At 36.5% G+C, this 17,716-nt stretch overlaps 3 protein-coding genes across 5 annotated transcripts in view; 2 read left to right on the top strand and 1 right to left on the bottom strand.

The window, feature by feature from the left end:
• Positions 1–7,294, top strand: part of LOC117333117 (oxysterol-binding protein 1-like) — a 35,561-nt gene extending 28,267 nt beyond the window's left edge. For all 3 annotated transcript variants that reach the window (XM_033892251.1, XM_033892250.1, XM_033892249.1), the window contains one exon: positions 213–7,294. In XM_033892251.1, the coding sequence (XP_033748142.1) occupies positions 213–355 (143 nt within the window). In that variant the 3' untranslated portion in view covers positions 356–7,294. The remainder of the gene's footprint in view (positions 1–212) is intronic.
• A 3,094-nt stretch (positions 7,295–10,388) lies between these two features.
• LOC117333118 (uncharacterized protein SPEM3-like) lies at positions 10,389–13,470 on the bottom strand. The gene has a single exon (XM_033892252.1). It carries the CDS (start codon positions 12,647–12,649, stop codon positions 10,448–10,450), a length of 2,202 nt encoding a protein of 733 aa, XP_033748143.1. The 5' UTR covers positions 12,650–13,470; the 3' UTR covers positions 10,389–10,447.
• LOC117332917 (UDP-3-O-acylglucosamine N-acyltransferase-like) lies at positions 12,693–13,109 on the top strand. Its single transcript, XM_033891986.1, has one exon. It carries the CDS (start codon positions 12,693–12,695, stop codon positions 13,107–13,109), a length of 417 nt encoding a protein of 138 aa, XP_033747877.1.
• Positions 13,471–17,716: the final 4,246 nt, after the last annotated feature.

Genomic DNA, 17,716 nt, shown 5'->3' with positions numbered 1-17,716 from the left:
CTGTAAAGAATAAGCAGTTATCAACTGTGCATTTTATTTGAGAATGAACATTATTTCTGTAAAGAATAAGCAGTTATCAACTGTGCATTTTATTTGAGAATGAACATTATTTCTGTAAAGAATAAGCAGTTATCAACTGTGCATTTTATTTGAGAATGAACATTATTTCTGTAAAGAATAAGTAGTTATCAACTGTGAATTTTATTTTTCAGGGGAGGAACCAGAAGTACATAAGCCTGTCTGGTTCGAGAAGAAAAAGGACGAATCGACGGGAAGTATGATTCACACTTTCAACAACAGATACTGGGAATGTAAAGACAGACAGGACTGGAGCATGTGTCCTGACATCTACTGACCCCCACAATGTGACCTCTGACCTCCCCAAGAGGTCAGGACATGACCTCTACCTGAGGACAGGATAGCACATTACGCATGGCTGTGCTCAACAGACAGCTGGTTTGTGATATGAAGAAGAAATCAATGAAGAGCATACAAGCCACAAAGTTTGAATTTGGCTGTGACTCTTAGCACCAGTTTGCCAATAGGCGCGTTTAGGACGTCTCTGACAGACCAGGTTCGCTGACATGGATCGTACAATGTGCAATGATATCACTTCGAACAACAATTAATTTTTTTCATGTTTAATTCAATCCACTGTTTCATTTAGTTTCTATCTGGCACAAGTCCCAACTGAACACCATTTTGGTATAATCTGCTATATCTGGTATCATAAGCCATATTTTGTATCATACACCATAAATGGTCCCATATGCCGTATTTGGTATTGTATGCCATATTTGGTATCATATGCCATATTTGGTATCATATGCCATATTTGGTCACATGTACCATCTGTGGTATTCTGAACCATTTTTGGTATACCTGTGATATATTTCAGAAAAAGGTAAGTGTACATGTGTCATATGGAAAAGTTGTCATGGTCACATGACAAGTTAAAAAGGTTAATATATTATTATGATTACTTACATAAATGGATTTACTTTTGGCCTGTCGAAGATCTATTCATTTGCATTTTGGCCGTGGACCATATGCATTGAACCATTTAAAACTAGCTGACATACTTGAATTCAAAACAGTTTGGGTGATGTTTTTTCGACCTAGACTGGATTGCTGGATCATGATCACATACCTATGTGAAAGGAGAAAAATGGTGATCTTTTGATTATATAACAATCCTTGGCAGATTCTGAAGGAAATCAATTGCGAAATACTTCATTGACATGATATTGTGATATTTTATAAACTATGACCCATAACCTGTGATTGGTTTGACCTTTGACCTGGTATGACAATGTTGTTTGTGACCTTGATGAGGAAGGCCGTGGAGGACTTGATCACTCTGTGATAAGAGGTTCATTATGAGAATTACGTTATTGAATCCACCATTTGAAACCCATTTGTGTTGTTGATGTGATGTTGATGGGGTCTGGCATATTTTAGTCCGATCATGAAAGACTTGGACATCAATTGCCAGATCATGTTGAATGTGATGATGTATAGCTTGATAGTGGCCAAGGCGGCCTATTGTAGCTTGATTCAGCTGAAATATTCATAGCCAGATCTTGTCATTCAGTATTTGTATCATGATGTTCAATTTTTGACTTCCAGATCCTACTTTTTTTCTTTTTTTTTTAAAATTTTACCTCTGCTCTCAGCTAATGACTGCTAATTATCATTCATTGTTTATTTCTCACCTGCCAAAAGGACACATGGGCTTATACCATGGTGCAACATGCCTCGTTTGTCTGGTGTCAACTTTTTCCTTTAAAAATGTTGATTACCAAGAAGTCCAAAGACCTGATAATGGGCCTTTATACAACAAGCTTGAATGAATGACTTTGACAAACTCAAGGTTTCGAGTTAGATGTGTTTAAATCTTTAAACAACTTCTTCTCGTTAACAAAAATAGGCCCAAGGACAAGATGTTTAGCAAGTAACATGCTGGGATGAAGAACAACCAAGTTTGTCTAAATGAAATACCTTGACCTACATTCGAGGTCACAGGGGTAAAATATGCTTTGATCTTTGGACAAGTTCTAGGGTCATGATATTGGGCCAGAAGCATGATAAGATGAAGAACTACCAATTTTCTTTTTTTTTAGTTGTCTTACTATAAGGGTCACAGGGGTTAGAGGTGTTAGAATCTTGAACCGACTTCTTAATAACAAAAATCAAGAGGCCTAGCTATATAGGGTTGTATTAAATTATGATTATTTATAATATTTGGCCATGCTGGACTGCCATGATAACCTTGACCTACTCTCAAGGTCACAGACTTGAAATGTCTGTAATTGTCAATTGTTCTTTCTGAATAAGCAAAAGAGCTAGGGCACAATATTAGGCCAGGAGTATGCAGGAATAAACGGATACAAAATCAGTTAAATGAATAAACTGTATTTAAATGAAGGTTGTAATCAGCCTGGTGTTCACATAGATGACGTAGATCAACTTTAAAGTTGCATTAAGGGCAGGTGAGCAGTACAGTCCCATTGGGCCATTGGTGTTGCTAGTTCATTCAGAGATTAATTTCTCATATTCATTTGTGATCAAAATCATTTTCCCCCGATTGTATTGACTTAAGCTTCGTCTATGCAGTCATTAAAAATCTTTTGCACATCGCTTAAAACTTCCATTAATATTCATTTTGAAATAATGTAAATATCGATCCGCTTCTGCAATGAATGTAAAAGTATGCTGTGTATGTATGTATGTATATATGTATGTATGTATGTATGCATACCACTAGCTCGGCATGTTACATGTAAAAGAAGTCGAACACCCTTGTATACTGTCATCTTGAGTACTGTAAATCACTTGAATTTCGCGTGTGATGTATTTTCGCGTTACTGCGAGAGGAAAGTCAATTGAGATTCAAATCCTTAGCGATTATTTGTACGAAAATCACCTTTGGATGATGGATGATTGCCAAGCTATCAGTTACTGATAACACAGCCCATAACTCTAATAGCTCATCTCTAGCAAATTTAAAGTCATTTCTACTTCAGTGGTCACGAAATCGTGTACATGTATTCTCTAATTTGTCTGTAAAGGAATTAGCTCGTGAAATAAAGTATTCCGCGAAATCTAAGTGATTTACAGCAGTCTGTTACAGCAAGATAATAAACTTCCTTTAGAAAAATACCGAATAAGTATTTCAATATCCTAATCATCAAACCTGTATCGTCTTTACCACATGGTGTTGGATTAGACAGGCTCACTGTAAAATTTGGAACACTGGCAATTTTAATAATTAGATTGATCAATCAAAATCATTTGGTAAATATACACGTAATTTTAATTTCTATTGTCATGATTCATAGGTTATGTGATTTTATAGAATGTCAAATTGAATTTGACATTCTTGTAAAAAACAAAACTTTTTTAAGAATCTGTTTGTCTATTTGACTCCCTGTGTCAGAACAAGCCAACAAAATATTCCTCTAAATCTGTGTCTGATTATATTAAAGGACATTCAGACTTTGCAAAATGCTCCTTGTTTCCTTATCATAAGTGCACGGTATTTGAGATAGTTCGTTTTACACTCTTGACATACTTCAAAAATATTTGATAAAAATTAATCTGTTGGACAAGGGTATGTCAGACTGTCACTGGATTCTTACACACTAGTATAGAACCAGATTTGTTTTTCCTTCCACATAATTGATGCATAATGATAGTAATCGTGACAAGGAATGTATTTATATACTAGTAGGTATCTTAGCTTACCCTGTAGTTTGTATGTGAAGTTGGCATCCTGAAGCATGAATGTAATTTTGATGTCTATAACTGTCTGGAGACACGTGCACTAGGATCATGGGACAAATATGATTGATGATGAGGCTGTGTAAAGAAATTCTTGGATTTGATGACGACCATTTGATATTTGATAAATTCAAAGAGTATCACATGACAAAGAAAATACATTATGTAGATATTTCATGTACGGAAGCAAACCTAGATAATGTAAACATGGTTATTTTCGCGGATGGTTAATTTTGAGAATTCGATATGTAAACTATACAGGTGGTTGTAATTTTCGCGATCGATCCACCTTCGTTTGTAGTTCGAGATTAAGCAAATTGATATCAAAATAATACATGTGGGGGAAATTTCATGATCAATAGAACTCTGTGTAATTATCGTAAATTTCCATCTTGCGTAAATTTCCACGTTTACAGTTCAATTTAAGTAAAATTGTATCATTTTAGTCTACATGGTGTTAAGTACGATGTTATATAATTACATTTTACTTGTGAATTTGAAGTGTGTTATACACATACAAACTTTATGGTGACACACTCATCTGTTGATGTCTATGGACGAAACTAGCCTATTTCAAATGCAGTCATGTCAGGATGAGATATAACAAGTGATATGCTCCTATAAAAATTATATATTGGTCAGTTAATCCGACATTTGTCCTAACAGGAAAATAACATTGTGTCGACCATCAAAATTTGTAATGAAATTTGGGTATAAGGTAGTACATCTGGGTAAAAAAGTGAATTTCCTATGTTCTAATAGTGGAAAATTATATTGTGTTGATCATCAAAATTTTTAATGCGATTTGGGTATAAGGTAGTACATCTGAGAAAAAAAGTGAATTATGTGATGTTCTAACATGGGAAAATATTATTGCGTTGATCATCAAAATTTTTAATGAAATTTGGGTATAAGAGAATACATCCGTCATATGGAGGGCTATTCAAATCTCTCTTCATCTATTGTCCGTTTTTGCAACTGCAAGCAATCCTTATCAATATTTATTGAGAAGTATTTGAAGGATATTTCTCATACCTCTATATAGGTTCCCCTCGATCTCTATAGTTGTGCCCATTATTTCGAGTCTGATCATGAAAACAAAATGGTCGATATGTATGTGAGGTGGCCATCTTAGATGGCATGCACCAAGATCCCTCTGGGATATCCTGTTGCAGTATGCGTTTTGAGTTTGACATAAAGGACCCAAAATCAAAAATCCCAAATGCCAATTAAGAGAAATCTATCTTTGAAGTGCTAAGCTTTAAGTTTACTTTGAATCTGGTTGATGTTGACAAAAACCAGCAGGAAGTGTATGCCGTTTATTTATTTATTCCTGAACTGTTGTTTTCTAACATTCAGACAAAAAACTTATTGATGCTTACCATTTAATACACTCTTAAGTCTGGCATTTAAATTCTTAATGTTGTAATTAGGAAATAAATAATGAGGAAATCCGAATATATCTATTAATACATTGTTTATTTCAGACAATGTGTAATACTTCAAAGATAGATAACAGTCAATGACATTAGTAGATTTGTCATTTAGCTCAGACTATTAACCCTTTCACCCCTACTGACCATAATGGACTTCAACTTATGAAAGAATGGCAGAGTCCACTAAAGTTGAAAGGGTTAAGTGATAATTTTAGGGTATATGACAGTAATGATATCATGAGAAGTAGCTAAGACACTAAGAACTCTAGTTGTATATTCTGTCGATTGATATCACCATATTTATGGTTAACCAACAGCCCTAATGAAATAATTTGGTCTCGAAGAAGCAAGTTTGAAGGCAGAGAAAAGCATTTCTGTATGATATATTGTGTCTAGTATACAATATTAGATTGTATTGTTTGAAATTTATAGAGAATAAAAAATGACTTAATCATTGATTTACAATAGTTGTACTGTCAATTCATAATATTTCAACAGAATGCTGTAATAAGATAATAGGAGATATCATATTTAATGACCTGCTGAAGTAACAATAAAACATTACTGGATTTATGATCTCAACCATTCAAGGGAAACTGCTTCTTGTCATTTTTGTACCTCCTTCCAGGAGAGTTCCTCATCAATAAATGAAGCATGAAAAGTATAACTGTCAGCAACTTTAAAGTTATCAATATGAAGTTGACATTTAATTTGAATGATTTAATAATTACAAATATTTCTTCAATGATGCGTTTTCGCTTTTCGCTTCAGTGATGAGTTTTTGTACCTCCTTCCAGGAGAGTTCCTCATCAATAAATGAAGCATGAAAAGAATAACTGTAATTAAAAAGTTATCAATATGAAGTTGACATTTAATTTGAATGATTTGATAATTATAAATATTTCTTCAGTGATTAGTTTTCGCCGAGTTCAGTGTTAAGATGACTGATAAGGATGTAAGTTATTTTCAATGTTTGAACAAAAATGCCAATATTGTGTTGTGTACTGATTTAGTATATTGTTAATTAAGTTACCATAACGACGTATTTATGCTTGATGTGAATATGCATCTGTGGCAAGGTCATGACCTTATTATTACTGCATTATTTCTTAACTGAATCAAAATTGTATAATTAGGCCCCTGCATAATGATAATTTGTTACCATGTACGGGGCTGTGATGGCTGAGTTGTTAAGGTGTCCTGACACTTAATCACTAACCCTCCACCTCTGGGTGGCGAGTTCGAAACCCAAGTGGGGCAGTTGCCTGGTACTGACCGTAGGCCGGTGGTATTTCTCCAGGTACTTCAGCTTTCCTCCACCTCCAAAACCTGGTACATCCTTAAATGACCCTGGCACTTAATAGGATGGTTTAATATAATAAACCCCAAAAAAACATGTACTAATCAGGTTGTCTGTCTGTCCATTTTTTTGTTTCTGCAAAATATCAAAGTTCTATTTGGTAGATTACACGCAGACATAATCCTGGAGTCCAAAGGTCAAGGTCAATATTACTATAAATAAAAAATTAGTTTATGCGCCATATGTTGAGTTCCGCGGATTTTATCTAGTGTTTTCTCAGATGTTTGTGATATAAATGTTGAAGGTTTACTGTGATCACCGAAATATCCAGGTGAATAATGCAGGCCCTGTGGGCCACTTACTAGACCTCTTTTATGTAATTTGCCACTAGCAGGTCACTTGAGAATATATTCCACTTTTCTAAATTCCTGACTCCATATTTATATATATACAGGTACGCATGTATGTTGTCTCAATGTTACTATGGAAGATGTCAGAGAAGAAATGTTTCCTTCAAATCCAATATTCATAAGCTTATTCTTAAGATTTAAAAAGTAAGGTGTTATTTCCATGTTAAATTTTTTGACATGTACAAAGTCATATGATTGGTTGAATTTTGGGGTCATGACCTTGAATGATTGTATGAATTCATGGTGCTTTGTGTATGTGCGAGAATATGTGAGATATGTATGTGTCGACTGATGTTATGTATATGTACACCCAAAACTGGCAATAAAACACAGCTGAGGTGCCCTCGGTGAAATTTCAAGTACAACAGTATCATTTTGTGTTTTATACTCCCATAGATCAAATGTGTGATGAAAATGGGATTTGTGTTGGAGTTATCTCCCTTTGAACAATGTTGCTTGAAGATCCAGATTTTAAAAAGATATAAAATTTGGTATGGAATATTGTTGGACAAAGGGGATTCAATGTTGTGTAAGTTGATGGCATTTCTCCATTTGATTCTGAGAAGCTATGCAGATAAAACAGCGATTAGCTATACTACCCCCCCCCCCCCCCCCATTTCACTAAAATTGAATGATGATAAATTTGCATAACTAAATACATGTTTTTAAAGAATCGATCAAAGTACTGGAAGTACTGAAATGCTTAGACATGAGTGATAAAAAACTATTTTAATATTAATTCTGTGTTTTGATCAAGCTTTACTGGGGCAGTTAGGATGCATAATTAAAACCCTATTCCAAACAAAATCAAAGGAAATCAAGGGATAGCAAACATGTTTGACTTCCAGAATCCAAGTGATCACAAGATGATTCCTTTTCCCCCCTCATCAATATGACTTGGGTCTTGGCTTAAAATAATCCATTGCGATACTTCATCTACTGTGTACTTAGTATTAGATATTTTTCAGCATTTTGTTTAACAATTAAACGATTGTTAGATTGCATTTATTGACCATATAAATAGGCGCCATGAATATTTATGTAACTCACATTGCATTTATATTGACAATAAATACAATCTAACAAGCGTTTGATTGTTTATACTTACATTTACTTATGTTAAACTCAGTTTTTCTTAAATAAATACGTTTATTTTCATCCATTTCCTTGTATGGTCATTTGAAAGAATAGCATTTTAAAATAAACTTCCTTTCTGTAATTGAATTGCAAACAATCTGACACAGTAGAAAGCGTTGCCGTGACGATGATCAACATAGCGCCACAATGACGTCATAGTAACGCAATTGTTCTCAATCGTTATCCTCACTGCGTTTGATTCATTCGTTGCGCATGGCGAAGCATTGCCATGGTGTTGATCAAAATGACGTAGCAATCACGTCATGAAATCTTCATATGAGCTCATAGATGCACCCATGATCAACACCGAGACAATGGGAGACTAGTGCCAAATGTAAATACATGTATGATAAATTGAACGTTATCGACTTTATAATAAATATTTTGTTTGTTTCCTGGATTTACCAACCCGCGAACAGCCAGGGTCATTTTGAGGCGGGGTCTTCTTGTAGTAGTTGATAACAGTGAACAACATACGAGAGGCCCGTCGCATGCCATCAAGATCAATTAGAGTAAAGTGTCTTGTTCGAAGACATAGCCACGACAGCACAGTCCAGCCCGTTCCTCAGCTTCCCGACATGGGCAAGGAGCGTCGAACCACGCACCTCGTATCTTCTCCAGAGGTTATGTGGTCAGCGCTCTAACCAATTCAGCGATCGCTATACTACTTAATGTTAATGATATTCAAGTAACAATAGTATCATCATACTTGCCAACTTTTTAAAATTCTCATGGGGGAGAAAGTGCGTGAGCGACATTTTTGACCGGAAAACACATTTCACGCGCGACAATTTAACAAACAAAAACTAAGGGGAGATAATTTGCTATTGGAAAATAAATTCCTTGCATGATCATGCACTTAAGCTTCCTTCCCTCACTGAAAAAAAGGGGAAAAAAATTTATTTCAAGCTTGGCCAATGATCTTTTTTATTCAAGTTTGGAAAGATAATTATATAAGCAACAAGTTACAAAAAAATAGCAACAAAATTACATCATTTTTAATTATTTCTGGAAATTATTTAACTCACTGTCCACTCTAAATAAAAGTATTTACTTAGATATGTTATGAAAATTATGTTGTTAGATAGATGTCAGTCAATTAAATGCAAATTATCACAATGATATCACTTTCTATCAAGCTTTCTCTCCAGCAGTAAACTTCAAAAGAAAATACCTTAAATGTCACGATAAATATCTAGAGTACAATATAATATCTGAATGAAATTTCAAATGTTTCCTTTGGATTACAACAAAGGCAATAATACAAAAAAAAATAAAAAGGGCTGTACTAGCAGTTGTAATCACTATAGGCTTACAACTCCGTGCTTTGTAGACCTGTGGTGACTAATACTTAAATTCAAAGTTTTAACATGACAGTATTTAGTTTAAGAAAGTGAGTATTTGTGGACATGTTTTGGCTGCCAAAATAAGTCTCTGCTTATTGACACTAAGTATGCTGATGATACGGTGATGGAAACGACGTTACCTACCGGCAATCAGGCCTTCGGTCTATATGGTCGTTATTGTGAATTTATTTCCTTGTGCTAATTATCTTAAGATCAGCCAATGTTTAAATGTAGTTAACATTTCAATAAGTAATCTGTCAAATTTGATACTCCGTTGATAACATTGCCAGTGTTGTTTTCACTTTTTTCTGTCCGAGATATACTGTCAAGTAGAGGTCGTTTATGCGCTTGACATCAAAGGCAGTATACGAAGCCATTTACAAGCGTTTAATCAACCATGACTGATCTGCTACAAAACCATCACCACGCGTCCTCAGCTTAATTGGTTTTAATTAATTGTTTATTTATCGGGGTATTGTCACCCTTGCGGTCAGTGAAGTGTCAGAATTTCGTTACGGTCTGTGAGCAGGTCATTTAACTGACCAATGCCCCACACATATGTCTTTCACCAGCCAGCAAGCGTTACCTGTCATAGGCCTAACAAGATGAATAGGGGCTCCATACGGGGTTATCAAGACATATTCTCCAAAATCGGGAGAATACACTATGTTTTATCTATACGATCGGGAGACGGGGCAGGGAGTCTGGAATCGGGAAATTCCCGACTAAATCGGGAAAGTTGGCAAGTATGTATCATACAGCATTAGAAGAAATCTGACTCGCTGGTCTATATCGCTGAAAACCTTATTTCCCTAAAGTCGTCTGATTTCTTGTTTCAGAAGGAACCCGGACTAAAATGAAACACAATTTGGCAGACTTTCAAACATAGAAGAGAATGGAAATCAGTCACGTGTTCGTTTGTTTGGTTTATGAAGAGTTGATACATCCAGCTTCAATTTTACACAAAAACAAACTGCACAGTGTGAATGATTTTATTTCCTTTTGCACAAACCTTAATCTTTGTGACCTTGTATTTTACCATGGTCCCATGGGACGTTTATCCGCCTTGAATATGATAACAAGTACACCGTCATCGGACTTAAACATTTTCGTGTCGGAGAAACCGATATCAAATTGATAACTGGAAGTAGTTCCGCTAACACCACTGATCTTTTTAACTCCATTGATCTCTCTAACTGCAGTAATCTCACTAACTCCATTAATCTTACTAATTGCAGTAATCTTACTAACTCCAGTAATCTCACTAACTCCAGTAATCTCACTTATTCCGTTAATCTCACTAACTCCATTAATCTCACTTATTCCGTTAATCTTACTAACTCCAGTAATCTCACTAACTCCGTTAATCTCTATGACGCCAGTAGTCTCACAAATGCCACATGTGCCGTTAAGAGAAGTCGTCACACTGACACAGGTTATATCGCACGTGTCGCTGATTTGTACAACTTTCGTTTGCTCAGTTACAGAGGCTGGCTCGATAACTATCTCACTAACATCAGTGTGTTTACTAACGCCGTCAATTTCTCTAACAATGCCAGAATCGCCAACACCAAATTTCTCAGTTACAATACAATTCGTACTAATATCAGTTGTCTCAAAAACTCTTAAACTCTCATCAACAGCGGTTCTACAAAACTCAGTAAACTCTCTCGCTCCAATAACCTCATTTAGACCGGTTATTTCAATAACGCTAGGCATCGTATTCAAACCAGTGACATCATTACCAGTCTGACTAACACCAGTATTCTCACTAACACCAGTATTCTCACTAAAACCAGTATTCTCACTAACACCAGTATTCTCACTAACACCAGTTTTCTCACTAACACCAGTATTCTCACTAACACCAGTATTCTCACTAACACCAGTATTCTCACTAACACCAGTTTTCTCACTAACACCAGTATTCTCACTAAAACCAGTATTCTCACTAAAACCAGTATTCTCACTAACACCAGTATTCTCACTAACACAAACAGTATTACTGATGGTCTCATTAACACCAATAATTTCACGAACACCAACAGTCTCGCTAACAAGAAGAGACTCGCTAACATCAGTTAGCGCACTTTCACCAACAGTCTCACCAATAGTCTCACCAATAGTCCCACCAACAGTCCCACCCAGCTCGGTGATATGCATCATGCCTGAATTCTCACTAACCAGCTCTCTGGAGTTATAACACACAGTCGGTGGTAGATAGATTGTCTGTATGTTTATAATGGGCGAGATCTGGGGTCTATATATTATTGTCGGTTGCATATTCTCTCGTATATTTTGCATATTACACGACACACAGTCGGTCCTGCCACAGAAACCACAGTCGGATGGATTCCTCCTGGCATGTTTGAGCTGTGTGTGTCGCTGTAAGTTCCTTAACACGCCGAAGGACTTTCCACAGATGTCGCACGTGAACAGTTTCTCTCCTGTATCCGTCACGTGCTGTCGCTGTAAATCCGAGAGAGAGCTGTACTCTTTACTACATATTGGACACCTGCATGCCTCCACTCCTGTACCGACACTTGGAGCAAGCTGTAATATATGTGACAACCTGACAGCCGTTCCACATTCCTCACAAGAATAATATTGTCCAGCATGGGTCATGGAATGCACGCGGAGAAAAGACATCTGACTAAACCGTTTATCACAGATATCACACTTGAAAGGCCTCTCTTTCACGTGTATAACTCGATGTCGTCGTACTTTAGATGATGAAATAAAACCTTTACCACATATTTCGCACGTGAAAGGCTTCTCTCCTGTATGAATCTTTGTGTGTTCTTTCAAGTTACAAGGTCGTCGAAATCCTGCCCCGCATATTTCACACTTGAATCTCCTTTCGCCGGCATGAGTTAAACTTCGCTTTTGTTGGATATATGGTGTTTTCTTACTAAGTTTCTCTCTGTTACCCCTAATGGTTTTCTGTCCGTTACTCCTAATGGGTTTCTGACCGTTACTTCTAATGGTTCTGTGTTGTACCTGGAAGTGTAATGGTTTCCTGTCAGGTCCGTTAGGAGGTTTGAGTGAAGGAGCCGTTTGATGTAACTTCCGGTAGTCGAATGACGTAGTAATATTACAGATATCACATTTACAAGGCGGCTCTGCTTTGCACACTTCCTCTCTGTTATGTTTCAACAGATCTGAAAGTCGACTGAATTCCTTACCACATATGTTACATTCATACGGATTCCCGACAGTAAGTGCTACGGAATTCATCTGTAAAGACTGGTCGGGAGTTTCTTTTTAGTAACCCTTCTTCATGTGTGTCGCCGGAAGTGTCGCCGGAAGTGTCGCCGGGGGTGTCATTAGATGTGTCGCAAGGTGTGTCGCCGGGAGTATAGCCAGGAGTGTCGCTAGGTGTGTCGTCGTGTGTCGCCAGTGTGCCGACTGTGTGCATCTCCGGGTGTCACCAAGCTTGTCTCCAGGAGTATCACCAGAAGCGTCGCAAGGTGTGATGCCTAGTGTGCCGCCGGGAGTGTCGCAAGGTGTGACGCTAGGAGCGTCGTTGGCAGTGTCGCAAGGTGTGACGCTAGGAGCGTCGTTGGCAGTGTCGCAAGGTGTGACGCTAGGAGCGTCGTTGGCAGTGTCGCAAGGTGTGACGCTAGGAGCGTCGTTGGCAGTGTCGCAAGGTGTGACGCTAGAAGCGTCATTGGCAGTGTCGCATGGCGTGACCTAGGAGCGTCGTTGGCAGTGTCTTCAGGTGTGAATACTGAATTGTTTCATCTATATTAAAGATTTATTTACTTTCCTTTTCTACTCTGAATCCCTTTTCAATCGACAGTAGAGGTACATTCGTAACGTTATTAATAAGGGTGCATTCGTTACGTTATTACTTAAGCATCAAGCGCTAACTCATTCCTAAATTTCTGTTGAACTGTTTGTTTCTTGGGAAATTGACTCCTTTTGATGAGACTGTGGAATGATTAGTTGTTGACCTGAAACAAAATGCAAGATCATTAAATATTCTGCAACGATTCTTTCTTCTCATGTAGATCAACAGATGATATAGACATAAAAAAGAATACAATGCGTATCTATATAAAAGTTGTTTCATCATTAAGATGTGTTGTCATTAAGATAAATTGCCATTAAGATTTATTGTCATTAACATGTATAACCATTAAGATGTGTCGTCATTGAGATGTGTCGTCATTAAGATGTGTCGTCATTAAGATGTATTGTCATTAAGATGTGTTCTCATTAAGATGTGTCGTCATTAAGATGTGTCGTCATTAAGATGTGTCGTCATTAAGATGTATTGTCATTAAGATGTGTCGTTATTAAGATGTGTCGTCATTAAGATGTGTCGTCATTAAGATGTATTGTCATTAAGATGTGTTGTCATTAAGATGTGTTGTCATTAAGATGTATTGTCATTAAGATGAATTGTCATTAAGATGTGTCGTTATTAAGATGTGTCGTCATTAAGATGTGTCGTCATTAAGATGTATTGTCATTAAGATGTGTCGTCATTAAGATGTGTCGTCATTAAGATGTATTGTCATTCAGATGTATTGTCATTAAGATGTATTGTCATTAAGATGTGTTGTCATTAAGATGTGTCGTCATTAAGATGTGTCGTCATTAAGATGTGTCGTCATTAAGATGTATTGTCATTAAGATGTGTCGTCATTAAGATGTGCCGTCATTAAGATGTGTCGTCATTGAGATGTGTCGTCATTAAAATGTGTCGTTATTAAGATGTGTCGTCATTAAGATGTGTCGTCATTAAGATGTATTGTCATTAAGATGTATTGTCATTAAGATGTGTTGTCATTAAGATGTGCCGTCATTAAGATGTGTCGTCATTGAAATGTGTCGGCATTAAGATGTGTTGTCATTAAGATGTAGTGTCATTAAGATGTGTCGTCATTGAGATGTGTCGTCTTTAAGATGTGTCGTTATTGAAATGTGTCGTCATTAAGATGTGTCGTTATTAAGATCTATAGTCATTAAGATGTGTCGTCATTGAGATGTGTTGTCATTAAGATGTATTGTCATTAAGATGTGTCGTTATTAAGATGTGTCGTTATTAAGATGTGTCGTCATTAAGATGTGTCGTTATTAAGATGTGTCGTCATTGAAATGTGTCGTCATTAAGATGTGTCGTTATTAAGATGTGTCGTCATTAAGATGTGTCGTCATTAAGATGTATTGTCATTAAGATGTATTGTCATTAAGATGTGTTGTCATTAAGATGTGCCGTCATTGAGATGTGTCGTCATTAAGATGTGTCGTTATTGAAATGTGTCGTCATTAAGATGTGTCGTTATTAAGATGTATTGTCATTAAGATGTGTCGTCATTGAGATGTGTTGTCATTAAGATGTATTGTCATTAAGATGTATCGTTATTAAGATGTGTCGTTATTAAGATGTGTCGTCATTAAGATGTGTCGTCATTAAGATGTATTGTCATTAAGATGTATTGTCATTAAGATGTGTTGTCATTAAGATGTGCCGTCATTAAGATGTGTCGTCATTAAGATGTATTGTCATTAAGATGTGTCGTCATTGAAATGTGTCGGCATTAAGATGTGTTGTCATTAAGATGTGTTGTCATTAAGATGTGTCGTCATTGAGATGTGTCGTCATTAAGATGTGTCGTTATTGAAATGTGTCGTCATTAAGATGTGTCGTTATTAAGATGTATTGTCATTAAGATGTGTCGTCATTGAGATGTGTTGTCATTAAGATGTATTGTTATTAAGATGTGTCGTTATTAAGATGTGTCGTTATTAAGATGTGTCGTCATTAAGATGTGTTGTCATTAAGATGTGTTGTCATTAAGATGTATTGTTATTATGTGTCGTTATTAAGATGTGTCGTTATTAAGATGTGTCGTCATTAAGATGTGTCGTCATTAAGATGTATTGTCATTAAGATGTGTTGTCATTAAGATGTATTGTCATTAAGATGTATTGCCATTAAGATTTATTGTCATTAAGATGTGTTGTCATTAAGATTTATTACCATTAAGATTGATTGTCATTAAGATGTGTTGTCATTAAGATTTATTACCATTAAGATGTATTGTCATTAAGATGTATTGTCATTAAGATGTGTCGTCGTTAAGATGTGTCGTTATTAAGATGTGTCGTCATTAAGATGTATTGTCATTAAGATGTATTGTCATTAAGATGTGTTCTAATTAAGATGTGTCGTCATTAAGATGTGTTGTCATTAAGATGTGTCGTCATTAAGATGTATCGTCATTAAGATGTGTCGTCATTGAAATGTGTCGGCATTAAGATGTGTTGTCATTAAGATGTGTCGTCATTAAGATGTGTTGTCATTAAGATGTGTCGTTATTAAGATGTGTCGTTATTAAGATGTGTCGTCATTAAGATTTATTACCATTAAGATGTATTGTCATTAAGATGTGACGTCATTAAGATGTGTCGTCATTAAGATGTATTGTCATTAAGATGTGTCGTCATTAAGATGTGTCGTCATTAAGATGTGTTGTCATTAAGATGTGTCGTTATTAAGATGTGTCGTTATTAAGATGTGTCGTCATTAAGATTTATTACCATTAAGATGTATTGTCATTAAGATGTATTGTCATTAAGATGTGTCGTCATTAAGATGTCTCGTCATTAAGATGTGTCGTCATTAAAATGTATTGTCATTAAGATGTGCCGTCATTAAGATGTGTCGTCATTAAGATGTGTTGTCAGTCAGAGATGTAATGTTGACGGGTTGTTGTGGAGATGTAATGGTGACGGGTTGTTGTAGAGATGTAATGTTGACGGGTTGTTGTAGAGATGTAATGTTGACGGATTGTTATGGAGATGTAATGTTGACGGGTTGTTATGGAGATGTAATGTTGACGGGTTGTTATGGAGATGTAATGTTGACGGGTTGTTGTGGATATGTAATGTTGACGGGTTGTTGTGGAGATGTAATGGTGACGGGTTGTTGTGGAGATGTAATGTTGACGGGTTGCTGTGGAGATGTAATGTTGACGGTTTGTTGTGGATATGTGATGTTGACGGGTTGTTATGGAGATGTAATGTTGACGGGCTGTTGTAGAGATGTAATGGTGACGGGTTGTTGTGGAGATGTAATGGTGACGGGTTGTTGTGGAGATGTGATGTTGACGGGTTGTTGTGGAGATGTGATGTTGACGGGTTGTTGTGGAGATGTAATGTTGACGGTTTGTTGTTGAGATGGAATGTTGACAGGTTATTTGTTGATATCAAACAAATAAAATGACATGGTGTGTAGATATAAATTTGATATATATAACTGAAATGCTCTATTGTATTTCGCAACTACTGACATGACCAACTTTACATGTCATTGGGTTGGGGGAGGTAAACGGAGAACCCATGAAAATCCCACGTGGTTGGGCAGGTGACTCCATACCTTACCGGCGGCCGCCAGAGTGAAAGGCCAGCGTTACCACTGTACCACTCGACCACCAAAGGGCAAAGACAATATACTAGTCACAGGAAATATCGAACGATTAATTGATACTATGTATACAGGGCGCAGGCCTCCTGTTTAGACTGGCCCCTTGTCTCTAGAATATTAAAATTATAAATAAAATTGAGCTTTATGATTTTGATCCCTAGGATATGTCTGATTCTAGACCTAAGTTTCAAACTAGGGGCAGATAATCTGGTATTAGAATTTAGCTTGGCAATTCTTAAAAAAAAAAAACTTAGGGTCTGGTGGCCAGTCTAGCCTCCTGTTCAACATGACACCATTTAGAAACATCTGCCTGTCAGCGAAAACAATACCTACCTATTGCTGTAATGAAATAGAAATAACATGTTAGACCAGTGACGTATGTAGACGTATATATACGTATGTCCCTTATAAAACTAATGTCATTCTTTAATACTTCCCTATACATGACACAATCTCGGAATATAACGAAATATGTATAGGAACACTGTTGGACATGTCATGTGACTTCCCATGTACTACAAACGTTAAATGTATTTCACTTACATATCGGGAGAATATGTATAGTAACAGAGCTGGCTTCTTCAAAATCTGGGAAGCATCTGTTTCACCACTGAGAAACTGACCAGTCACATGATCGCCAACCTTACGGAAGTACCCTTCTGTTGGCTAGATAGCGTAAGGTCGTATGTACTGAACCAGATGCTGACCACTTGGGGAGTCATATTACAGAAACTGGTAGCTAAGTAAGCACACGGTCCAAATTAAAGGGTTCTTAAATATTGAGGTTTTTTTTCACCTTGGCTTGCCATTGTTAAGTAAAGAGGCAAAACTGACATGTATAATCTAAATTTATTTTTTATCTGAAG

Source organism: Pecten maximus, chromosome 8 (assembly GCF_902652985.1).
Source record: "Pecten maximus chromosome 8, xPecMax1.1, whole genome shotgun sequence".
Classification (NCBI taxonomy): domain Eukaryota; kingdom Metazoa; phylum Mollusca; class Bivalvia; order Pectinida; family Pectinidae; genus Pecten; species Pecten maximus.
Note: the sequence above shows the minus strand (reverse complement) of the source record. Positions and strands in the feature narration are given on the sequence as shown.